Below are 27223 nucleotides of genomic sequence, written 5' to 3' on the forward strand. Positions count from 1 at the left end.
CACAGGATTGATAAACACTTATTCAGAAAAAAACATTTATGTGACATTGCCTGATTTTGGTTTCTCTGGGTCCTTACGTTTTCAAAGTGCCTTCTAATTAGAGTTATTTTCATCTGGTGAAACTGGAGAAGATAACTCTAATTATTCATTGAGGCCTTTGGGATATTTGCATAGGATTTCCTAAATCTCCCATGTCAGGGATCAATACAAAGGAGATGCCATTTTTACTCAACATCAGCTTAGTTCAGTTAAGTTTATTGTTTGATCCAACAGTAAATTAGTGACAGTTCTTTGAATTTCTACATTCCATGTTTCTATGAAAGCACAGCATCATTGTCACCTGTTTTTATATTAAACTTCCGTATGGCTTGTGGCTGTAGCTAACACGGTTTGATAACATTAGTATTTAAATGCCGTACTATTTTGGGAAGAGCAGTATTGTGGTATATACTTCAACCAAATTCTTAAATACTTCAAGAGAAACACTATTGGAGTCATTAATTTAGTGTCTTAAATAATGGTTACTAAACTCCTACAGGGTGAAGAGTGTACAGAGAGCATTCAAGGTAAAGTGGTGGTTCTTACTAGTGTTATCTCTAGGGAATTTTTCTTTCCTGTCTGTAGTCTACATAGGAATACTGAATTTAGTGTCCAGAATTAAGAGTCAGCAGCATGAAGCAGTTCACAATCTTTTATTTAGATGTTTTGGTTCCTAACTGAAGTGCTTCCCTGAACTTTCTTGAAGGTCAGTAGCTGACATACCTCAAATTCAAAGATGTGGAGACATGAAGTATTTGTAGTTTTCTCTGCACAAGACAGTAATGTTAACTAAAATATCTGTTTTGAAGCACATTGCTGCCAGTAGCTCAAGATACTTCCAAACTTATACAATCTTAGATGTGTGTGGAATTAGTCTCTTAATATCAAGATTTTGCCACTTCAGAGTGTATATATGTCATATATCCATTTCTGGACGGTATTGTCTTTCATATTTAGAAGTAAGTTGCTACTTTGTTTCTAGAGTATGCTCAGGGTTAATATTACCTATATTTTATATCCTTTCAGGAGTATGATGATGGTTATGGAACTGCTTATGATGAGCAAAGCTATGATTCCTATGACAACAGCTATAGTACTCAAGCACAGAGGTAAGTCCAAGATCTGCAGTAACTACAGATGAACTATTGTACAGTTGGAAAGTTAATTTTGCTTAATTACGTTCTCAGACTCATTTTAGACAGGAAAAATATTATGAAAGGCTTATTAGAAATAACCACTAGTGTTTTGTCTCTAGTAGCACAGAAGTAAAAAAGTCAAGTTACTTAATGGTTGAAAAGAAACAGTGATATGAGACAAAGAATTTCCGTGATGCCAAATCACAAATCAATGTGTTAGGCTGTTCAAGAAATTCAGGAAAATTGAATATTAATTTTGAATTGATGTTCAAAACATAAGGTGTGGGAACTCTACAAAAGGTAGTAAATCAGCTGAAACACAGCTGATTTTTTTTTTCACTTTTCAAACCTCATTATACTGCAGTATTTTACATTTATTTGGTGTTGCTATGTTAAAAAAATAGGCAAGCAAAAAATGAAAGTATATGCTTCTGTGGAATTGTGTTTATGAACAATTTAAATCTCATGTTAATTTGTGTCCCTTTCCTCCCTTTACATAATCAACAGTATTTTTAAGCACTTCTGATTTATTCACTTACAATTTCACTTTCTTAAAGAAACTATTTTATAGTTCCATGAATTGCAAGGAAAACTATTGTGTCCTAGTTCCCAGTGCTGGAAAAAAACAATACAAGCTGTGATGTACAAACTACTTGTATCAGGTTGTAACAAATATGACACATTTTTTAGTAATTTGGCTGATCATCCCCATTTTGGGATACTTCTAGTGGGCACATTTGAAAAATGAAATGGAATTCTTGTGCACCTTTTAGTGAATTTCTTCTTACTCTTTTCTTAGACCCATGCTGATAGTTTGATTAGTAGTAGATTTCCTAATCTCACTGAGAATTTCTTGAAACAATATATGGAAATAAATTTACAATGGTTGAGACAATGCTGAAAAAATGCTAGGAAATACAAGTTATACGTTTGCAACAAGACAGAAGGAAAGGAGAGATTTAGTTGACAATGTTACTGTGAGCAGTATTCATTTACCTTCCACTGAATGTTTAGACTACTTTGAACAGCATAGCCGTATCTGAAATACTACAAAACTGTTCACAGCAAAGTTGAGATCAAAGCTGTTTGCACTTGACATCTGCTTAGCTATAGCGTTGACACATCCAGCATAAATTTAATTGTATAAATGAATATTTTCCTGTGCCCAACAACTCAATGTGAAAAAGCATAGTGGAAAGTTCCAATGTCATTATTATTGAGATCTAACACAAGGAAAATAATACTTTTGTACATATGATACTTGATTCCTATAAAGTCTTGCAAGGTACTGAAAATTGGTTTAAAAAAAAAAAAAAAGGCATGACATCAGCAGCGTAGGACCTCCAAAATATGATGCTCTGTAGGCATTTAGAGACCAGCTGCTGGTAATGGATTTTTTTTTTTTTTGCAAAAAGAAAATTACCAAAATAGTCCTCAACTTTTATGTTGGTAATTCTATTCTGTTTTACTGCTTCTAGTGTTGGTAACAGTGTTTATTGCACACAAACAGTCAGATTTCATTACCAAGTCATTTGACTGAGCCCAAACTGAAAACATTACTAGCATTTGCTTCTTCATGCTAAGCAGGCTTTCACTAGAATGTTTTTTCATTTGAACTAAAATTAGCAAAAAGCAAGTTTTCCAAGAAATATATTTGCTCGTGTAAAGAGCTAATGATCATACATAAGAATATGTATAATATTCATACATACAATATGAATGTTGAACTCAGCGTGGTCTGGAAGGAGATGATTCACAAATTGTTTGCTTTACTTTCTCTTTTGCCCGTAGTTTCACAATATTACATATGGGTAGATTTCAATTGCATTATCTCTTGAATAATAATTCATATTTTTTACCGTAATCATATTAAGTGATACATGGTAAAACAAAACAAGAAATGATTCACTTGCTTGTATATTTCAAATGGGGTATGGATACTCATTCTCTGGCATGTTTTCTGGCTTGGCAAAAATAATTTTAGGATTGTATTGGCAGGCAAAAAGTAATAACTATAAACAGCCATCTGAGCTACCTAGAACAGCATTCCTGGCTTTAATTTGAATATCAAATAGTAGCCCATATTGCAAAATGTCATTTTGTAACCACTGAGAGATACTTATCATATTTAGGTGTATTACTATGTTCTTTCTGTGAAGGAAATTACAGGAAATAGAATTATTTGCGTAGTTTAACCTTATATCATTCCTGATATTTTACCCTCATTATAAAGCATGGATAGAAAAAACTTGTGTATAGAGGGCATTTATATGTTTAAAATGCATTAGTGACAAGCGTGTATAAACAACATTTCTTCTTTTCATTTGTAATGTTGAAAATAATCTTTTAAGGGTAATAGTATTTTTAGTATATCTTCTGATACTAATTTCTCTAGAAGATTGTGATATTAAAGACATTCTGTATTAGTGAAGAAAGTTGAGAAATAGCTAATAGACTGAAAAGATGAGTTTGTTCTGTTTGCAGTAGATTTTCAGCATTTGAATCCTGTTTATGCACCTCTTCAAACCTGGTTGATGTTTACAAGTGTATTTTCCTGTGGGATACGCTGGAGACGGTTGAAATATTCCTTTTCTTTTTAAAGATCTCGTATATTTCACAGCTTCCTTTGTTAAAGATGGAAAATTACAATATAACTAAAATACCTCTCTGTTTTTTTTTTTTTTGCATGGCAGCATGTTTTTGAGATGTCTGTGTGCACAAGTATATGTTCTCCAAATTCAACTGTTCAGTACAGCACAGCAGTACTCTCCTGTACTCTGTATTCTGTTTTTAGTTATGACATGTTTAGTGTATTTTCCAGAAATGGCCGAATCTGAGATTGACTAGGATGGCGTGCTATGTTCAGATATGAAGAACAGCATATTGTGTATTTCTGTGTGCATTAAGGTAGCTGAGAATTTGCATGCGTTTGCAAACAGTTCTTCCTGACTGTAACCTGCTTGCTTCTACCAAATCGTATGTGCTTAAATTTCAATGGCATTTTATTTGACATTGTCAAGTACAAGAAGGGATATAAAAGTCACGCACAATGTGAAGCCTTACTTAAAACCTGTCACAGCACTAATAGGGAGAGAAACATCAGAGTTCTTTCCAAGTTGTCATCCATCTTAATGCCCTGTAATCCCATAGAAGTCGTTTTCATTTAAAACATTTTCTTATCCACTGCTGTTTGTTCATGTAACAAAGCCCCAGATTGTAGTGCTTGGGGATGTTTTTTTATCAGAATTATGTTTTATGGTTAAAGAACCCTTAAAAAATATCCCTCGGAGCTGCACAAAGTTTGGCTGGTTAACAGATTTTTAGAAGAGATGCAACTAAATTGTATGCTTAGTGTTTTTTGTTTTGTTTTTTTTTTTTTAGAGAATCCTTGAAATATATGCCAGTACAAGCTAGTAGGGTTAATAAATGAGGCTGTTCAGTATCTTCATAAATATATATATACATACATATATATATATGGATAATCTAAAATTAATTTAACAAAACATTTCTCAGCTTCTGAAAATCAAATACTTCAAGCAGCCAGGACAGTTTTAACGTTACTAGAGTACTGAAAGCTGTCAGAAGCTATGATCATTTATGGGAGATACGTAATGCTGAGGTAAGGAAAGCAGCAAGACTAGAATTAGTTACTCGGTCATGCAGGGCAGGCTTCACGTTATGCCATCAGTAATTCCTTCAGGAAATCTGGCCTATATACGTGTGTAGTAATTTAATATTTGCAGTTGTACACCAAAATCTTTTTGGGGTCTTAAAGAAGAATGTGAATTGCAAGTGTGTGATACTACTGTGATACCCCACATGATTCTTGGTGCAGATACTTACATATGTCAGATGCACGTAGATTTGGGAGCTCCCCTTATTCCTGCATGAATGCTTTCTTACGTGACCCAGCTGACCCTTAAAGGACTTCCCAAACCTGTCTAGAACCATAATCTTTGACTTAGATTTACTGTAGCAAGTAGTGGTTATTTTAATGGGCCAATGTTACTGCTATGAAAATTCAGAAAATAATATTGTGGAGGAAACAGCAGAATTTAATTGGGTCTTAATTTTAATTGGTAGATCAGTTTAAACATTTTTTCCATATGAAAAAAAAAAATCTATTAATTCTAAATCTCTGAAATATGTTACAAATTGAGCAAACATGTTTTCATCCCTTAGTGGCTCCATACATGATGTGCACAAATGTTTGCGAAGACAATAACAGGGCAAAGGGAAACGGATGCTAATAAATCAATTGGTGCTGTCAGTTCACTGTTTAATGTTCTCTAGAATACGTAAGATTTATCACTGAGGAATTGTAGAATAATGGTAGTGTATGGAAACAAAGTCCACCAGGGAGATGTACTACATCATTCAGATTTAGCGCTGCCATCTGCTTAATAGCATTGAGATGACTACAGAGGTACTTATGATCAACCATTCATAGCATTGACAGATGCTGCAGAGAGTTAACATGCCAGAGAACGAGGTTTGTTACTAAAATTCAGATTATGTGACAAGGTTGTGGAGAAGGGGGGTGGGTTTGTTACCTCTCCAACAGCATTAAAGGTTTACTGTTTGCTTTTAAGTTTGCTATCAAGAGAGAAGGGCTAACGTTGTTACTGTAGCACAAAAAAAAATAATAATAATCTAGAGAACCCCATCTGTCTGTGTGTGCCACTCAGAAGCTTCTAATAACTTCTTATGCTTTTCTGGTAGCATTCAAAACTGGATTTATTTATTTATTTATTTTCCTGAGGAAAAAATTGCTTTTGACTAGCTTCATTATTTTTATCTACACTGGAGATCAGCAGTCTCTACTATAAAATAAATAGTTTGTATAACTATACGTCTGTGTCTGTTTAGGGACAAAAATAGTAAGTCACTCATGTAGTAATGTAGTCATTTGGTGTTTAATTTATAACATTTATGATTTTAAAATTGCTTTAGATCTTCAGTCTGGATGATCTTGTCTTCACTCAGTTGCAGAAGAATTTAATCTTAAACACCAATACAAAAGGGGAAAGATTAGCACTAAAAATAATTGCTGGCTTTTCCTCACTGTTTCTTGCACTGTTTTCTGATTTTCACAGTTGCTTCTTAATCCTCTACATTTCTCTCAGCAACAACCATTGTGCTATTGACTTAAACAGTGTTTCTCAGTCACTTTCTTTGCATATTGAACAATAATTGCTACCACTTCAAATCACACCAAAATGTGGTACATTCAAATAACTGCAATTTGCCTGTAAGCCTCAGAGCCATCCTGTCAAGCTAATCTGAACTTTTGGAGGGAGTTTACAAATTCTGTATAGTCCACTTATTTTTATTCAATGCATCTAGTTCACTTTGTTCATTCGTTAATGTGTTGAAGGATAAGTACATTATGCAACTTTAAATCTTTTATCTAAATCCTTGAAAACATAACCATACGTGGTAATTGACAAGCATGTTAAAAACCCAGCATTATGAATGCCATGCAGTGAAGCCTTACTCTTCACCGTTCATCAAGTGACTGTTTCAAGACAATTTCTTTACAGAAGACTACACACAAGGACCCAGGAGTTTGAAACGTTTGAGTAGATTTGTGGTTAGTAGCTTGTGGTAGTTAACTAAGAAAAAAGTGACTGGATATCACATCAAAAATATTACCTTTTAATAAATAAATACATAAATAAAATCAAGCAATGGCCATTGCTCAACTGATGCCTAAACAACACAGCTAAATTGATGTCCTAAAATTCTCCAAATATGTAAATCCCTGATTTTATACCACTCCAGAAGCACCTTAGTTTTGACAAACTGATTCTGTAGATGTAGTTGTTACCATGGCCCAGAGATGTTGTCCTCCTCATTTTCCCTTAGGAATTCAAATTTTCAGGTATATTTTGAAACCATGCTTAGTAGTCACACAGAAGATGACAATGTTTCTGTTTATGAAAGGAGAATTTTCATACAGCTGAGTATATGGATTTGAAACTAGCTTACGGAGGTGTTGCTGTTGGCATTTGAAAGTTAATTGCTAACATTTTGTTTGTGATGCTCAGTGTTTTAAATTTACATTGTTAAGTTTGTCAGCAATCATGCATTTCCAGGGTGTATAAATATGCATTATATGCAAAACAGTGTCTGTTACTGTAGCTTTTCAAGATGTGATTCTCTGGATTTTAATGCTATTAGCTGCTAGTGTTTCATGCTCTGACTTATAAATCAAACCAATCCACAGCAGTGTGGGGAAAATGGCTACTATTTTGCTATTATTTTATTGTTACATGAAGACCAGGTATATATGAGCTTATTGGAGGTTGTAATTCTGTACAAATAAAGCTTCAAAATCATTAGCATAAACAAGCTAATGTATCTTTTAACTAAAATTCCCTGCTATATGGTTTTCTGCTTAATTTTTATGCTCATATTTTTGGAAGACATTATTTTCTGCAGTTTGTCAGATCCAGTTCTTCAGGTAAATCTTCAGATAGCTGATTTCCTTTTTTTGTCATCTGTGAAGATGTGATAAGATAAAATATTGAGAAGTGCCTCACAAAAGCACAGTTACTTTTAATTTTTATTCTAGCATATGTGTTTGAACTTTAAAAAAAAGGAGGTTTACAGAAATCAGTGTTCTGAAACCTCAGTAAATGGGAACATGACTAAGCCAATTCAGTGTAGTGATGGAAAATAACTGGAAAAAAAAAAAGGAAAGGAAAAATAAATTGTAACGCAAGTATTTCACATGGTGTGCTCATAAAATTGGAAAAGTTTTTCAGAGTCCTCATCATGTAGATATTAGTAAATATCACTATTTAAGAAATTAATTTCAAGTTTTAGTAATACTACTTAATAAAATATTCTTTAGATACCAAAACTATTTTTGGTATCAAAAATATGGTAGCCCTCATGGCTTTGCTACTCTATTTTAACTGTAACTATTCCTCAATGTTTCTGAAAACTTGTTACAAATGAATTTAATAATATATGATTAAGAGACCTGCTGGAAAAATCTTACATAGAGGTGTTAAAGTAGTACAAAAAGAGAGGTAGTGTAAAATTTTAAGTGTATGAAGAATACAAAAAAGGAATTTGTTTTAAAAGCAAAATTAAATTTTTTAATTTACATGAATAGTTTGTTTTTTTCCTGGATGGCTGTACAGCATTTAAAAGTAGTGTCATTGAATTTCCACAGTATAATTAAAGAGGATGAGTAGGACTCATCTAAAGGATGAGTAATCCTACTCATCCTCCTAAGTAGGACTTAGGAGGTTTCCTTGGTTGACTATACAGGTGAAACTGTAAGAAAAAGATAGGATAAATAGGATCTTTGAAGAAATGCTTAATAGGAAGAGAAAATTATTAATGGTAAATATTTTTTGAATATAAAAGGCTACAATGTAGGTATTAATGGTTACTTCTGGAATTAGATTAAAAATATTTTAATTGTGAGGGCTTCAATTTGATTACAGTATGATTTCAAAAAGAAGGTAGTTTAAGTTTGGATAATGAAGATTACAAAGATGTTACGTTCAGTAAGAGGAAAAAATTAATATCCAATTGCTAGGTCTCAAGATGCTGCAGCAATGACTCTGGATGTATGGTCTTCGGAGAAAAAAACCTGGATAATCAGGCTTCTAGAGTTTGGAATTTATTCTTACTCACTTGGAATTAACTTTTAAAATGTCATAAATAGGAATTCACTTTCTACCAGTTTCACTAAAAAAGATAATCAGGGAAGGAAGAGAGACAACATAGTCCTTCTACAACTAGAGAAAGGATTGCATCATAAATTCACACTTGCAGTAGACAGTGAAAAATATATAGGGAGGATTTATTTCCCACATCTGGGGTGGAGAAGGAACTTCGCTGGAAGCTCACACTGTTTTGGAAGCCAGTGTCTATTAGTCAGATGACAGAGGCATAAGAAACTGGACTTCATTAGTTCAGAACACTTTATTGTGTTGATGAATTTGTGTTGATGAATTGTGTTGATGTTGTTTGTAGATGACAATTTGATGCTGTTTTACTGGTTAAAAGTCCATGTATGATATGTGCTTACTAATAGTTACTGAAAATTGCAGTTTTATTTTTTAGAGAGCAAGCTGGAGTATTTTCTTTTCTTTCAATGAAAGAAATTTTTTTTTTCAATTGGTGAGGGAATGTCTATTTTAATTGGGCAAATTTTAGAAAAAGGAGATGATTGCAGTAAAACCTTGCAACTTTCTTCCTCTCTCCCCCCACCCCTACTCTTCCCAGTTTTTATTTTAGAAGAAATAACTGGGAGCTGGAAATTGTACTTTTAAGCACAATTTTGGCACCAGATGCCACATAATATCAAATGTTCATTTCATTAGCCATCAGAATTTAAAGTTTATTGTCATATAGTCCCATCAGATGAGAGCAGTATGCAATGCAGTTGGAACATGCATGTTGATACATGTCATAGAGTCCACAGGAGACCAGCAAGCAAGTCCTAGCAGTTAAACAGATTGAACTGTGTTTTTAACACAAGAGGAAAAGGTCTGCCTTATTGTACTTCGGGAAACATGACTTGAACCTTGCTGGTGTAAGGGGTGCTAGGGAAGCACCAGAAATATCTCAGACATGGCAATGCATTGCTTTTAAGATCTGTCAGATTCTTATGATTATGCAGTCCTGAAAACACTTAAATGTAGTCTGCCTTTAACCAAATACATTACTTGATGGCACTTTTATTATTTTGAATTCTAATCATAAAACTGGGATGGAATGATAATTCTTTTCTCAAATGCTCTTCAATTTCAGCTGATGAGTAAGGCTATCAAATTTATGGGAAACTGATGAAAGTTGTACTGTTCCTTCAATAAATTAGAAAGACAAGAAGGTGTGATGTATATCTTACTGAGCAGTATTTCTAATGACAGAATGGTGACATACCGTCTGTGCAGTTTTTGTGGATGATAATGTATTATAGACAATGTTATCTTGTACTCCAATATGTGACAAGGAGTCACATATCTCAGCTCTCCAGCAGCATCTTTTGCAGGATTCAAGAGGGAAAGCCAGGAATTAGAGATGGAACAGTTCCCACAGCTGCTTCTGGGATTGCAGTAGGTAGTCTAAAAAGTCTGACTGACACCATTCAGATCTTTGTTATCCTCACTGCTTCCATCATCCTGAGTAGTCTCTGTCTGGAAGTGAGGGTAAGAAAACACATCCTTCAGTGTTATGCTTATATGTTTCATTTCTCTGTCCTCATTTAGCTTTTGGAACACTCCCGGTACACACCTGGATTATTCAAGACTTCCAATTTAGTTTCCTGTGATAGCAGCCTCGTTCACATGTGTCCCCAGACTGCTTTGTGAGCCAGACAAATGTCATGGGGATGCCAGGAGTTTGGTCCTATTTCACAGACCAAACCAAAATGCCAGTGTGAGGCAGCTCAACTTCTTAGTCTCTCTATTAGTGCTTACTTGTTTGGTGTGGCAAACTGTTGGCATTTTATTTAGCAACTCCCATGCTGATGAATGATTATTATGGTAGTCTACTGATAGTTTCCAGATAAAGCTATAGGTTCCTGCTGCTGCTGTTCCTGAGAGGAAGTACTATTTTGTGCCCCTTGGTCACTTCCGCTACTTCCATCTTGGGAGATGGAACATGATGAGAGTAGAGTTGAGGGAGAAAAAGCTGAATGAGTTCACAGACATCAGTAAGTGGACATTTCAGATGGTAAAGCTTAGCTTTATGGCAAAACTTAGTTCTTAGAGTGGTTAGAGTTCTGTTAGAAATACATAGAAATACTTCAGTGCCTGGTTTGAAGAAGGTTCTGAAGACGTTTCACTATTCTTCAACATAAGTGAAAATTATTACAACTCTTACCATAAAAAATAATTTCTAGAGATAGCTAAGGGAATCCTTGAGAGGGCTCTCTGGTCATCTTTTAGGATTATAGGAAATAAGATTTGATATTTGTACTATGAGATTAAAATGGGATGTAGTTTAAGGATGATTGCATCATTTGCTTGTATTTTATAAAGCTTTCACTTACAGGTGTCAGCTGCTATCTGCGATCATTATCTCTGTATTACAGACATAAACTGAGATGCAGTGATAAGAGTATGTACCAAAGAAACTTCTGCCAAAAAGAGGCAGAACTGAGCAGTAAATAAAAATCTTCTATCTGTAAGATGCAAGGAAAGACATGAATTTCCTTCTGATGTCCCAATTTCATGCTATGCTACTGAAAGCTGGGTTACAGATTCTATTTTAATGATCCACAAACGCATTAGAACAGATACTCAACTCAATGTTCAAGACAATTGTGGAGATGAGGAGCTTCACTACTGTGATCATTGTCTTGACAATAACATTTGGGACACTCTTCTTCCTGTTTACTGTTGACAGATGGTTTGTGATCTCAGAAGCAGCTGAGCATGAAGATCTGATAGGAAGGCTAGAAAGAGTCTTGTCCTTGTGGAAGAATTCTGTTCAGATACAATCATATCAGCCAGGGTCTATCATACAAGTTATCTTGCTAGAAAGATCTTTACTTGTTCTTTCTACTTCGCTGCTTTTATGTGTAATTTCTATAGGACAGAGGTGACATTTGTGAAGCTGCAATTAAAATAAAAGGAAGTCTTCTCTGTTCAGAAGTTTTCTGAGACTGCCCAGCTTTCTGTCAGTCCCCAAATTAATTCTGATACCAATTTGTAAAATAAAAAGCAGAAAAAAAAATCCTTTTTAGCCATTTTTCCCTAGCAAGCATTACAGATGGCTGAATTGGTTGGGAAACCAAAACCAAAAACAAAACAAAACAAAACAAAACAAGCTGGTTTCCTCACTGCAAAGGAGGAAAGTGTTCTACTTTACTTGGTGTTTAGAAACCCAGTAACCAGTGCTAAAGTCTGGGCTTTTGCACTGAACTCCCCTTACTCCATTTATTCTCCCCTTAGTGATAAGACTTGTTACCATACCACTTTTGCTTCACGTGTAGAAATAACAATGCTCATTATTGCAGACACTTCTCACAGCATAGTGGTTCTAGAAAAATGGCAGGCAGCTTCTCAGTGCTCTGTTTTACGTAGTAAAACAACTTCTCTAAGACTTTACTTCATCAGCGTTGCAGTGCTAGAATCTGAACATGCAGATTCTCAAGATCTCTGCCTTCTTCTTGGACAGAGAAAACAGGCATTTCTTCATGGCCATACATAAACTACTCAAACCTCATGTTACAGTTTCTCTAAGCATCATAGGTTTAATGTCAAGCCCACACCACTTTGAGGCAATATACTTAAGTTTATTGCTGTGTGCTATCTTTTTTTCTTTGTCTTCTCCCTGACTTCTCTCAAAGCTGAAAGACATTGTGCTGTTATGGGAATACAGACAAAATTAAATATGAGTAGATGTAAAAATGGACTCTATATGTACATGAGATCTGATTCACAGCTGATACACCGGTGTTGATTGCACTTGTACTGTTTATTCCAAGATCAGGAAAATGCCTGAAAAGCTTACCTGACTATGTGCAATTACCCATTTACAAAGAAGGCGCTGCAGAATTTTCAGGCACTGCCCACATCTGCTAGGGAGAAACTGCTTGCAGACATTTGGACAAGGAAAAAGTCAGGAAGGAAATTTGTAGAAAATGGCCTCAAGAGGACATTTCAGAACTGAAAACGTAATAACTCAAAGCAGACTCCCAGTTTAGTATTGCCAGGTGAAAAGAGAAGGGATCCTGTAGTGTTTTTTCCCTTGTTCTGAAAAGAGGGAGGTACATGAGATGAAAAGGAATAGAAAAAAATGGGTTTCCCTTGCAGAATAAATCAGTTAAAAGGAAATATAAAACATGAGCAGTCTTCAATCAGAATTGCTAGGATGCCATAGAACCTGCATAAAATACTGCAAATATCAAGGATGCTTTTAAAACAAAAAAGTCACACAATGTTTTTACTATTGCCTAAAGATTTTTAAAGTGTGTGTACTTCAAAAATGAGACTTAACATCATACTTTCTGTCCAAAGGGAAAAAAAAATAAATTATATTTGACATAAATACTTAAATTCTCACAAAATAATTGTCCTCAACTATCTCAGTTAATGACATTAAATTCACACTTTAGGAACTAGTTTGATTCTGTACTGTAGATTCCTTTGAAAAGTTTTCCTATGAGAAGATTATTGCCTTGAAATGATAGAACTCTCTAAATTGCAACTTCATGTATAGTACTTTAGTACTTTTGTGTAATACAAAGATAACTTTGGCTCTGAATGCCACAGCGTATTAAGACTCTACAACAGGTGAAACATATCTCTTTAATGCTTTTTGTTTCTTTTCTTTAACACAGAACTCCTTAAAGCATACATGTCTGTAGCCTTTTCTTTGGGTCATAGTCTCTTGGTTGCCTTCTTAGAAGTTTTGCATCTGTCAGTTGAAATGAGAGAGTCAGTGTTGTTACAGAGTACTAAGGAAAGCAGTCAAAACAGAAGGTATTGAATATCACTGGGCAGCATTATTTCCCATTACAATTTGGGCTCTTTTTTACACGGGTTATTAATTTTGAAGGGTCTGTCCATTAATATAAATAAGTCATAATATCATTTTAGTGAAAGTAAAAGATTTTTCCTTTCAAATGTTTATTCATTTTGCAGTTTGCATACTGTAAAATGAGTCATTTTTTGTTTAATATATATTTAGGTCTGTGAAATGAAACCCTGCAAAAGTCATTTTGACAGGATTGACAGATACGGGGATAGGGCTCAGCTGCTATAGGCATCTAAACTTGACAGTCTTAAAATAAATAATTATGTACCGTGTGGAAGGATAGTGAATGTCAATTTTAAGTTGGTTGTCAGAATAAAGACTTCTATCGCTGGCTGCTGCAGGGCAAAATTGTGTTATTTCTTAGGCTTCAAACTTCGACCTTGTTATTCTGGTCTGCGCTGCATGGGCTGGCAAACCACAGATAGCATTTATGTTGGACACACATACTTTTTGGGGGGGTTTTCATAGTACATTCCTATTAACTTTTTGTTGAGGAAGCTTTATTTAACAATTAAATACTCATCCACAGTTTTTGGATATGTATTTGCACACATCAGGGCTTTACGGTGTCTGGCATGGATTATTTTGTGGAACTTAAAAATTGTTAGTTAAAAAAAAAATCTATATTGCAATTTTGCTCGTTTTAGAAGTGATTTTTACTTATGTGTTATTTGTGGTAAAATAAATGCTTTATCTGCTAGTTCATATTAAGACTATAAATAGCCTTTTCTCTCTGGTTTTAATTTTGTTAACAATCAATCTAATTTTGGAAGCATTTTGTCAATATTTGCAATTACTTGTTAGTGATCATATTTTACAAGGATTTCGTTCTCACTCAGCAAGTAAAGATTTGGTGGCATCAGTTTGTGGAGTATTTATTTTCCAATTATCATCAGCCCTGGGTCTGTCTATCATTAGAAAGAAAAGGAGAGAAAACCAGACTTTCTTTTGACATCCTGCGGACATGTCTAATGGTCTTCTGTTACATATTGCCTGTTCCATCAATTATGTAAAAGACTATACATAGCTACATTTCTATAAAATATGAAAACATGATGGAAAAGGAGCGTGTAATAAGGCTAATCCTCCAATTTCCATTCAGTGGTCTTAATAGAAATAGAAATGTCATTACAAAATGGAAGACTGTTTTAGTCCATGGTTATAATATTCATACAGATTTTTGAATACTAATGACTTCAGGTTTCTGCTTTTAACTTTGAAATTTTGATTGCCGTTTCTTGTCTACTTGTTAAAATAATAGTCTTTGAATATGTGTGTATCTTTCTTGTTTTGAAGACATTGGACCTTACAAACACATAGGAAGCATCTAACTCTTGTTTATCCTTTATTATGTTTTCTATCTGTCAATTCAAAGATGCACAGGCAAAATACTAGACAGTAGTAGGCACTGATGGCAAAGGAATTGGGTTCCATACATACACCAGCTATTCTTCTTTCATTGGCAGTCTTAAGATCTTCAAGCTTCCAACCTATTGGCATAATTTTAAATACAAAATTCCCACATCCGCATTTACCGCTATGGACCAGGGTCTCAAAGATGAAAAATAAACCTAAATGGATATAAATACATCTTATTTTCCCTTCTCATTAAAGAACAAAGAGGACCTCAGCTGTCATTGTCACATGGTTGCTTAGTTTCCTAAGCTTAGGACATGTCTACATCCTTCAAGCTTTCTCCTCTTCACAGGTAGAATGTATAGTAATTGTAAAAACTGCTTCTTAAAATTTAACTTCTTTATTTCTTGTTCCCCTCCTGCTTCCCTCCTCCTATACAGTGGAGCAGATTACTATGACTATGGCCATGGACTGAGTGAAGAAACATACGACTCTTACGGTGAGTAGCTTTGAGCTGAATGAGTACAGTAGTAAAGTCTTCTGAAAAAGTAATATAAACATAGAAGAATAATTTCCCTAAGGCAGACTTCAGTTCTGTGGTGGTTAACAGCTGTTCAGGGATTCTTGCGCTGTGACAGAGCTCCACATGTGGTTATTGAGAAAAATACTGTAGGAGGCTTCTGTGGTGTGTTAGCTAACATAGTCATCTAAAACTAAAACCAAAGAAATAAAAAGCTAAAAGAGAAAAATCTAATTCATGCTGCAAGTACTCCTTTCATGTCACATGCAATTAGATTTATGGAAAGAATTGGTGTGTTTGGACTTACTTCAGAGGCTGTTTGCTGCTGAAAGCAAATGTTTCTAGTGTGGCATAACTGGTGTGCAATTTGATACCAGCCAGGAATATGCTGAACTTCTGTACTGAGTCAGAGCCTAATTGAGAGTGCTGTGTATGGTCCTCTTGTATTCTTATCATGCATCAGTCTTGTGAAATCAAGCAGGGAGTCATTATGTAAAGGTTGTAAAAGTACTTTAGGTGGCTAATAGACACGAGGGCAGTGGGTTGCTCATACAGAGACAAAACAATGCATAATGAAGCAAAACCATATGCCAGTGGTAAAGATTACACTTTTTTGGGGGCTAGAATTACAGTAGTGACAGGTTTAATTAAAGAAATCTGTTACGGATTAGAAGCATAAAGCATGTTAAAAGGCACCTTTGGTTAAGGGATCAATGTTAAATCTCTGGCTAGAGATCAGAGAAATAAAATCTAGATCACTCAAATATCAAACATTTTAGGATTGCTAGTACATAGTGTGAGAGTTGTGACTCTGGGCAACGGGTGTTACAGTGGTTTCAGAACTCAACTGAAAATATTCCGTGATACATTTCTTGGACTACATTTTGAAGTGTTTCCTGCTGAAAACAAAAATGATCTCAACTAAGATGTTTGTCTTGATAAATGAACCTAATACAGAAGTTTGCTCAATATCATCTGCTTAAACGAGTTCATTTTGCTTAAGGGAAAAGTCAATTTATCAAAAGAAGAGGTCATTTGAAATTCCTCTATCCCCCAGCACTTTCAGTTGGTCTTGATAGATATATAAGTGAAATGTTTATTTCAGTATTAAAACAAATGCTTTGCCAATATAAGCATGATATTTCTAAGAGTATTTCATGAATGCAAAATTGATAGGGGGAAAATGTGCTAAACTGCTCAATATAGATGGAGTTGACTGAGGGGGGAAATGCAGATTGCAGTATTTAAGGCTGAAAAAAATATTTATTGTTTTTCCCATTTAGAATTGGTTTTCTAAGCACTGCCACTCAGAATATTAAGTGATATATTTATTCATGTTGAGAGGAAGACAATAAATACCTTGAATGATTTGGGGTTAGAGCCAATAAAGCCTTAGTGACTACAAGTTACATACTTTCTTAACTAGATCACCCTCAAGTACACCCTTAAATGTGGAATCAAGTACTAATAATCATCCTTACGTTACACAAAGAACATCAGTTGCCTCAAAATAAAATTCATAAGACAGCTCACTGAGCAGATGGCTGCCTAATGCTGGCCAGGATGAAACGGTGTCCCAGGAACTGAATTTCTTGTTCTCTGAATCTGAATTTATTGTTCATATCTGAATTTCAAGAATCTGAATTTCTTGTTCTCTGAGAAGCTCAGGTGTCAAGTCCAGAGGATATAGGAAGAATATTTTTTAGAATTCTGGGCTCCAATGGCACCAAAAGGAGAACTGATGAAAAGTAACTGTGGTGACAGGACGAGGGGGAATGGGCTTAAGTTGCACCAGGGGAGTTTTAGTTTGGATCTTAGGAAGAACTTCTTTACCGAAAGGGTTGTTAGACATTGGAACAGGCTGCCTAGGGAAGTGGTGGAGTCATCATCCCTGGAGGTCTTTAAAAGACATTTAGATGTAGAGCTTAGGGATATGGTTTAGTGGGTACTGTTAGTGTTAGGTCAGAGGTTGGACTCGATCTTGAGGTCTCTTCCAACCTAGAAATTCTGTGATTCGGTGTGTGTTTTACCCTACTAATTTAGCCAGGTGCTTGAAAAGGAGCAAGTACTCCCCTCAAGCTGTTCTTGCTACTAAACCAAGATTGATTTTTATATTTAAACTATTATTTGCAGCAGTACTTTAAAGCTAGGATATTATTTAATTCTTGTCCCTTAGCCAGCTGCATTTACTGTCTGGATAGGGTTCTCTTCCTTAATATGAACCTTGTTCTCATTGTAATGAAGAAGCCCATGACGTTGCTTCTCATTTATGTTATTATGTTACCAAATAGCTGGAGAACATGCCTAAGATAAAGTTTATTTCTAGCCTTAGAGCAAAATTTGAACTTGTGCCTCTTGCCTACTAGGCAATTGTTCTGTCCACCTCAGTGTGATACGTAATCTATGCTTCCCTCATCTTTTTTTTTTTTTTTTTTATTTCTTATTTATTTATTTAAATAAAGTATCTCGGATGAGACTATTATGAAGAGACGATGAAACCAGACCAATGAGTTTATGGGATCCCTGCCACCTAATTTCAGATGTCTACCATCTGAGGAGGTTACCTTACCATTCAAAGAAATGCAGGGGGTTGCTTGATTGTTGACTCCGATACTTTTTTTCTGTTGACTAGAACAGTAAATAATGATGCCTCCATTTTAGATTACCATATTTATTCATTTGGATTCCACAATTTGTTTCTGAATTGCATTGTGTTCACTTGTACACCTGCATGCTTAGGGCAGAGCAATTCTCCAAAAACAGATTTAGAAGCACATTCACTCTTTTCAGGTTGCTTTTGGGATTTATTTTTTTTACCCTCTTGGTTTCTATGGTACTCTTATTTGTGTTCACATGATTAAAGCACACCTAAGTCCTGTTTAGTTATACATGCATTTGGTCCTGAATCTTCCCTCACGTTGTGAATGCCCTGCACAGTAGGTCTGATTCTCATTTATTCAGACAATATGTTGCTACCTTTTATTTATATTTATTACCATTAAAATACAGTAGGGTTTCGAAGCATTAAACATAGCACATGTTGTTTCACAAACTTCTTTTACTTTCAAAATTCAAACAAGCAGTGTCCCCTACTTTTTAATGTTTTTATAATCTACCTTCCAATTTCTTGCATGTTAAAGAAAGTGTGTATTTAAGTGAAGATCAATATTGCCTTTATATTGTTAGAAGCCACAGGTGTTTGTAGTGAAACTTGAGGCTTTTCACTATTAGATTGCATATTTGAATTAAATCTAAAATGGTGCTGATTCAAAGAAATTTCTTTCTGAGGGTTGCTTATTTATAGCTCAGATGCTTCATTCATTTCATTCTAACATAATTATTTCTTAGTCTGTTAGTATAGCTGGCATTTCTATATATATTGAGTAAGTAGACTCAGCTGAATGACAGAGCCCTAAATAGTGTCCCTGTAAATCTGTCACACTCCATGGTGTTACAAGCTGAAAGAGCATCATGGGGTATCTCATGTAGGTGCGTTGCTCCCTCATTTTGTGGTTCAAGTGTTAAACTTCAGTTTGGACACTTTGGTTTGAGTTAATAGTGTTGCCATTTAAATCACAAATAATAATAATTTTTTAAAAAGCACAGCATCTGAGAATATTGAAAGGGGTCTAACTAGATTTTATTTTCCCTTCTTGTAGGGCAAGAAGAATGGACCAACTCAAGACACAAGGCACCTTCTGCAAGGACGACAAAAGGAGTCTACAGAGACCAGCCATATGCGAGATACTGATTGTACTGTCTGATGTTGTGAAATATCCAATCTCCACCAGTCCTGTATACTGTTCAAAGTAATTTTTTCTATGAACAATCCCTTTTTATTAAATCAAAGCGCTTAAAAATCTGAATGGATGGACTGAACTTAAAATATTTTGTTGAAAGAACAACCTGGACAGAAAGATATGTAAAACAAGGAATTTGTTATTTCCAAACTGTATTTGAAAAATAGGTGATCAAAAAAATAACCTTTGATTAACTAGTGTTAAACTAGGTTTACTAAATATGTTAGTCCATTCTTTTAACATAAGCGTAACCTTTTATTTTAAAGGTTTTCAACAGTTTAGTTTTTAGTCTTTATTTTCAGCCATTTGCTAGTTTTTCTCTTTGCAAACATGCGTAAAAAGGGAAGCAAATTACAAATGCAAATAATGTGGTATTTTGTAACTCAAGTCTTGAAATGTTCTGTAGTGTTAAGCAAAGTTTTACCCTTGCTTGATACTAAATAAACTTTTGAAAGAAAATCAGTGTGTGTGAGATTAATTTTATGCTTTATCTTATAATAAAACTCCATAAATAGTAGTAAACAGGGAGAAATCCGTTTAACAATGATCAGCATAAAAGGCTCATATTAAACATTGCACAATTTCTTAAAAATGGTATAAACCTAAATGTACGTTTATATACTCACAGTAGATATAAATGCTGTTTAAAGTATCCAAATGGTATGGATCTGCTTGAGTGCCACATTAAATCAAAATATTTTTGTAAAAAATGGTTTAAAATAGCTAATGAATTTTCTGAAAAAGATGTGACTAGTTTTCATCTTGTTGAGCATTTTTTCACTAGTGCAACTTTGGAATTTTTATGAGAATTTTGGTACGTTAATGACCACCTCGCTCCGTGCTGGAAGCAATAAACACAAAGCTTTTAAAGACTTTCTGACTTGACTAATTGAGGTCGCTTTCGTCAGAGGCAGAGGATGTGTAACCCTTAAAACGGTCTTCATTTGCAAAGGTAAATAAATCAAATAAGATTTTAATCTCACTAATTTATCGTAGTATAACCAATAAAAACAGGGAGACTACAACTTAGAAAGTTTCATTTCAGAATGTAGGAAAGGCTTTAAGAACACCTAAATTCTCATTTTAAAACGTTTAATTTGTGTTAGTAATCTAAAATCCTTAGTTTAGCTAGTTAAATTTGGACAAACTATTCCCTATTAAACAACTGTAAAACCTCATAACCGATAGTTTGTAATATATTATTTTTCCATAAATTCTAGTAACTTAAACATTACAAATGTTATCCAAAGTTTTTTGTTGATCATTAAGTTTCTATTAATTATAGTTTGATTTACATTGTTTTCTTTAGTTTTTGTTTGAAAGTCTTTCAAATTTAGTAAAAGTATTTTGTTTTCTCTTGTCAGGAAACCTAACTCTTTGGACAGCCAAGAGAACAAAAACCTTAATCTTCTGATGCTTTGGTAGGTATCTTTACTCATCTGTGAAATTATTAGATAAATAATGGAGCTTTTGATCAGGTCCTTAATTTTTTATACACAAGGCTTTAATTACTTAATGGTTACAGGCATTGAACTAGAGCGCAATCAAAATCACTGCCTATTTTCAGTTCCTCTGGGAAAGGCCATAATTTTAAATTGTCATTAAACAGGACATTAAACTGTGCTGGTGTGCAGACACTGTCCTCTGGCTGTTTGCTTATTCTGTAACTGTATCTGAGACTGGAAATCAAAGGTATACCTAATTCTGACAGCATTTCAGCCAATTAATTATTTCATCACATAGAGGAAGGTGAAAGAAAATGAATGTACTTTTATGCTCGTAGTGTTCAAATAGCTTAAAACTCTTATCTAGTCTGAAAACAGATCTGAAATGGTTTTACGAAGCTGAATAAAGCATTTTGTAGAGTGATTTTTTGAGTCAAGCATTTCTGCATGAAAAGCAAATTTGATTTTGGCACAAATGGAGGACAAGTCCATTGAGAAACATTAACTATAGACCTAGCTTTACTGTTTCTGATGAATTCAGTACATAAAGTTTAGTGATAGACTTGGCAGTGCTAGGTTAACAGTTGGACTTAATGATCTTAGAGATCTTTTCCAGCCTAAATGATCTTAAAATTCTATGAAGTAATTTTACTGTACTTTGTACAGATTTGTTATTTGTTTTTGTACTTGGAATGGAAATTCTTCCTGCTAACCTCATGATCTCAAAGTCTGTAGTGGACTTTAGATCTTTATACTTCAAAACATTGCATACATTGTACTGCTTCCCTACAGAACAGTAAATGTAGGAGTCTGCTGTCACAGGCCAAAGGATTTTTTTGTACATACAAAATGGCCTTAGAACAATTTTGACACTACTGTAAATGTTTACAGCAAAATACTTTTAAAAAGGTTACGAGAGCTTAGAGAGGATTCCTGCCGTCTGGGGCTCAAAGGGCAAAGATTAAATAACCAAGAGTAAGGCTAGCTGCTAGAGCAAATCCTAGAAAATGTATCTTTTTAAAATACATATATACGTACATAGTGACCCTGGTTAAATCTTTCTTTCTATTGACAACTTCTTTTATTATGAGTTGCATAAATCATTAAGTTTTCATCTGCAAATATTAAGTTGTATATTTGCGATATACAATGAAACAGGTTGGCATAAAACTAAAATATCTAGTAGCAGGGATAGCTAGTAGATGCGTGAGTGAATCAGAAGTGAATTCAACCTTTTGGAGTGCTTATCTAACTCATAGCTTTGATGCCATCTTTCCTTGGTGCCTTCTATGTGGAGGATGGATGGATCAGCAGAGATATGTGCAATTTCTCTTGAGGGGGCGGATCAGAAGTCCCTGTCAAATCATGCAGAGGATGTTTGCAACTCCCATTGTTTCTCATGTGACTGGATGTTGCAGGTCATGATTTAATTAAAAAAAAATTCCTCACATGACTAAGCGCACACCCATCCTAGTGTAGGCTTTGAGCGCGTGCCAGATCTGCATCTGACAGAAGACAGAGTAATCCCTGGCCTTACAGTGTTCCTACTGAGTAGCTATGACCCACCTTGCCAGAAAAGTTAATAATTTGAGTCCTAGTTTATTTGCTCTTTTAATGAGATGCCAGATCTATATTTGGTAAATGTCAGAAAAAAAGTCTGCGTAGGTACTGAACATAATAGTGGTATGAATTTTAAATCCAGTAAGTCTTCCTTCTTTCAATGCTCACATTTTATTTCTTCCAAGAAAATAAATGTTTATATCACTTAAAACAGCTGATTCTAGATATTCATGGAAACTACAAATTTGCAGTGTAAAATTTGATAGTTCTGAGATAACATGCACTAGCATTGTGTTCAGCTATTGCATTTTTGTTTTTTCTTTCTTTGGAGTAATCTATGAAATTAAATTTGTTGGGTTTTGAACTGAGGGAAAAATAAATCTAAAAAGGTCCCTAAATCAGAGAAGGAGGAAGGTAGAGAGCACCAGGGGAGAGGGAGAGAGAAAGAGAGAAGGCAGCCTTTTATCGTGACAAACTTAAATCTAGCAACATTTATCCGTTCTACTAAGAATAGTATTCTTACACTAGTCAATTGCTGTGTTACTGGTCAAGTAATATGATTATAATCACATCATTAATTTACCTTTATTGAAGCTTTTATCACACTTGCATTGAATTCCAATGAAAGCAGTTTCTGCAATGGTTTCCATAAATCTGCATACGTTTGTTTTATACATTATTGCCTGATTCAACTGCTTGTAATCTGACAGTCTCCAGAGAATTAGTAGTAGCTAGTCTTGGGATGTGTACAAATAAATACTGTTTTTCTCTTTTTCAGGAACTTCTGCCATGTTAATTACGGACTGCTTAGAGCATTGTACTTGTCCGTGTGCCTAGGCAACAATGAGACAGGCTTCGGAGTATGAAAATCCTGTTCTGTATTTCTTGTATTAAAGCCTTAAAGTGTATAATGTTATATACTTTTTAAAATAATTGTATATATAAACCATTAATTGTTTAGTGACTAAACAATGTTTTATTTGGAGGTCAATAAAGAATTTCAATTTAAGTTCCTGTTACAAAGCAATAATGCAACTTCATGTTCCTTTAGTGACTTCTCTTAGCCTTACACAGCAAGTATAAGCATGTGTGAATTCTCATGACTTAAAGTTTAAATATGCCTTTCAAAATAGCTTGTCTGATATATGAACATCATGGATAAATTAAAATGAAGATTGGTGTTTTATTCTGAAGCTTTTCATATTAACTAATCATAAACAGGTCTACTTAAAACAAGACTCATGAGTAGAAATTATATTCCAGCTTCCATTTCCTTCAGAAACTTGTTGTATAACATGAAGGTGTTTCAATTCCTGTCAATTATATTATGCTGCTTATTCTCTTTCACTTGGTGTTTGCATAGAAATGTTTTCTCTGATACAAAATCACAGTTTTCTAGTAGTAGTATTGGATGAGGCTTTTACACCTTGATTAATCTTGTATCTTACAGCTATGTTTCCTCAATGCTTTCTCTGTTTTATATTTATATTAATCGTGACTGTGATAATTTGTAACAAATAAAATTCTGATAATTTAATTTCTTTCGTTTTTTTTTTTTTTTTTTCCTAAATATTTCTTGTGGAGTGTGCGTCTCATTCCTTGGTTACGTTTTCATCAGATGTATTTTTCTTTTTGTATTTACCGAAACTCATTCATCCTCAGAAAAACATTCTGGGCCTATCACATTTATTTTTATTTTGAAAACAAGCAATACCACTTAATAGCTTCTTCACACCAAATGCCTCCTCTTCAGCATATATTGTTTTCTAATACTGTATACTGACTACTGAAGGATGGATTGGAAATTTATGGGAATATGGGAAAAATTAAGATTTCATATTAAACTTTACATTGATGCAAGTATCATGAGTAACATACCATGTTTAATAAACTGGAAAAAAAACAAACAAACAAAAAAAAAAAAACACAACAACAACCAAACAAAAAAAACACCCTATGATAGTGTAAAAAATATTTACTTTTAACCTTTGAACATTTAAGGTGCTTTTATCAGTTTCTCTCACAATTGAGAATATTTTCCCTGCCATCATCTCTCACTGTATTACAACTACATTTCTGCAATGTTTTCCACAGCAAGCTATAAGTACGTAGTAAATAAATAACATTTAATAAGTAAGAGCAAAATCCAAAAATGTTTGAGTAAGCACAAGAGACATATAATAATGGATTCCCTTCATATTGACAGGCAGGAACCTCTGGTGTGGAACAGCACCTAACATTTTAAATGCTAGCCAAGTGTAAAAATTGTCTGTAGATCCTGGGCAGGGAGGGCTGGAATTTAGATAAGCAGAATGCAATTTCACTTACTGCAATTTAGACTGGACAGTGGGATTACCAACACAATCTAATTTGAGGACTGCTATGAACTATATAATGAGTAAGGTATTGAGCTTTCACTCTGGAGTCAACAACAAAGCTTCCTAGTGTTGATATTGAAATGTTTTGCTAGCATAACTTATTTTAATATGTGGCACTGTAAAAGCTACCTAGAATTTCCAATAATGTTGATATATTTCCTAAATGCTAAGTAGACTAACATAGAAACTGATAGTCAAGCCAAAGTGGACTAACTGCAGGCTATTTGCCTATTTGTCTTGCACATAGTTCGCTTGATTTCACTAAAAACTTGTGTTTGTACTCTGAATGGTCTTCATTTCTGCTGGGTTTTATTAGTAAGTGGGGTTGTGTATTTCTTGTGATCTCATTTAAGTGAAACTTGGGTCTTGTTGAAAGGGGGAAATTTTTTGTCACTCACTTCAAGAGACCATGTATGTGTGTTGGAAGGGAAGGCTGCATCCTTCCTGGGGTTCTATGATAACCGTTCATACCATCACCTTTTTTAAAGGTTTGGAGCAAGGACATGAGCCTTCAGCTTCAGTCTGCTTCACAGTCTTTCCAATAGAGTACTTGGACATCTAAAAGTGGGGGTCTCCCACCATTACTTAGGTACAAATGTTTATGAAATAATAGTCTAAGACTGTGAATTAGAACTGTGGTCATCCGTCTTTCTAAAGAATGTTGCAGAGCATATTTTTCAAGTTGGAACTTCTCATCTTTCTGGGTAAAATAATGGAAAATTTAAAGATGAAAATAGAAAGTTATAAAGCTAAAAATAATATGCAGATAAAGGGGATTGCATCTGTCATTGAATGATAGAATTTCCAGGTTACCAATATCCAACAACCTCAGGGCTGTCACAGCCAAGTAAATTCACAACCAAGAATCAGAGTATCTTTGGCTTCAAGTTTATGAAAAAGATTAATTGGTTGAAGGGGCTGAGAATTATTTTCACTAGCTCAGCATTTTTTTTTCCAAGACAGCTGCAATTGTTTAATGGGGAGAAAAACCCCTTTGGTAATGGAAATTATTGAAGGTAGTTAGTGTTAAAGCACATATTGCTAAGATGATAAATGTTTGTGCACTCTCAGATACTGGAATGTGTTTGCAGTGCATTGACCCTTGTCTTCAGGCAGGCTCTCTCTACAACTGCAAGCTGAGAGAACATCTCTGCTAACTTGGATTTTTAAAATGCTTAAAAACTTTAGCCAAGGGCAGAAATAAAGCTGCTGTGCTGCATAGTTCTTTTTTAGCCTCCTTATTGGAAAGTATTAAGTCTGAAATGGTAACATTACTAAAAATATCAAATTAGGGAAGAAGCTTAACGGAAATTTCCAGCTTTCAGTCAAAGATGTACTTGGGATTTATGAAATTAAAATAATTTAGATTTAATTAGGATATGGGACAAATTTTCTCAGGAATCTTTACATCCACAAATCAAAATAGCTCATGCTATTTCAAGATAGAAAGCTGCTGTGCTAGAATTCCTGACTGAACAAGGTTTCACTCTTACCACCCTGAGAGAAATCAAATGTGAATCAGTCCATAGAGTTTACTTTCTGCTTTTGCAAAACTAAACACTTATCCACAGTTCTTTATGCGTAGAATCATTTGGCGTAACATAGCTTAAATGGTATTATCTTTATATTATACTAAAATTTAAAATCAAGAGAGAAGTATTGCACCCAATGTGAAATGATGGCCCTTCTGTGGAGTCAAAAGGAAGGGTTTTTACTGATCCTAGAATGATTTTTCCCTCCTGTTCAAAACCCAGTGAACTGCTCCAAATGCTGACTCAGGCAGCAGCCTACAAACTCAGCAGTTCATTGATTTCTGAGGCAAAAGAGTAAGTGGCAACTTGTGCTAATACTGTTGATCTGCTTGTGAAAGATCCTGACCCTGCAAGCATCTCACAAAGATGGAATACTGACTTTTTTTTTTCCCATTTGATAAAGTCTTTTTTTTTTTTTTTTTTGGGGGGGGGGGGGGGGACTGTTTTGCTTTGTTTTTCTTTCTTTGGTGGTGGTATTTTCTTTTTTTTTTTAATTATTTTTTTTAATGCTGTTTCCTGTTTATTTCTTAGTGAGAGAAAATATGCAGACTTCACCTCCACAGAAGTCATCATTGTATTAAAAAGAAGGAAAATTCATTTGTTTTGAAATTTGTTCACATGATAATGCAACTGCCAGCTCATAACTCCATAGATATGGATTACCTTGCCTGTGATAGTAACAGACTGCTATAGAGTTACTCTGCTAAACATACATTCACGGACTTTGGGCTTACACTAGACGATTTTGCAATGTTCGTATTGCAATATGAATATTTTCTGTTCTAAAAACTCATTAGGCCAGTTGATGGCCTAAAAATTTCAGGACAGTTGATCACAGACTCAAAAGCAAATGAGAGGACCAAGTATTAACTATGTTAAATACCACTTATATGCATTTTGGAAGTCATCTGACTTTCATGATCAGAAATATACAAATGTGA

At 34.5% G+C, this 27223-nt stretch overlaps 1 protein-coding gene across 4 annotated transcripts in view; it reads left to right on the forward strand.

Annotated features, from left to right (window-relative positions):
- The window catches only part of KHDRBS3 (KH RNA binding domain containing, signal transduction associated 3), a 92649-nt gene extending 68770 nt beyond the window's left edge, over positions 1–23879 (forward strand). For 3 of the 4 annotated variants that reach the window (XM_082754692.1, XM_082754693.1, XM_082754694.1), the window contains 3 exons: positions 1066–1148; positions 15488–15546; positions 19227–19826. In XM_082754692.1, the coding sequence (XP_082610818.1) occupies positions 1066–1148; positions 15488–15546; positions 19227–19318 (234 nt within the window). In that variant the 3' untranslated portion in view covers positions 19319–19826. Of the gene's footprint in view, positions 1–1065; positions 1149–15487; positions 15547–19226; positions 19827–20731; positions 20789–23150 lie in introns of those variants that run through there. The other variant, XR_014317022.1, reaches the window with a different exon arrangement.
- The last annotated feature ends 3344 nt before the right edge of the window (positions 23880–27223 follow it).

This window comes from Aythya marila (genome assembly GCF_965140915.1).
Source record: "Aythya marila genome assembly, chromosome: 2".
Lineage (NCBI taxonomy): Eukaryota > Metazoa > Chordata > Aves > Anseriformes > Anatidae > Aythya > Aythya marila.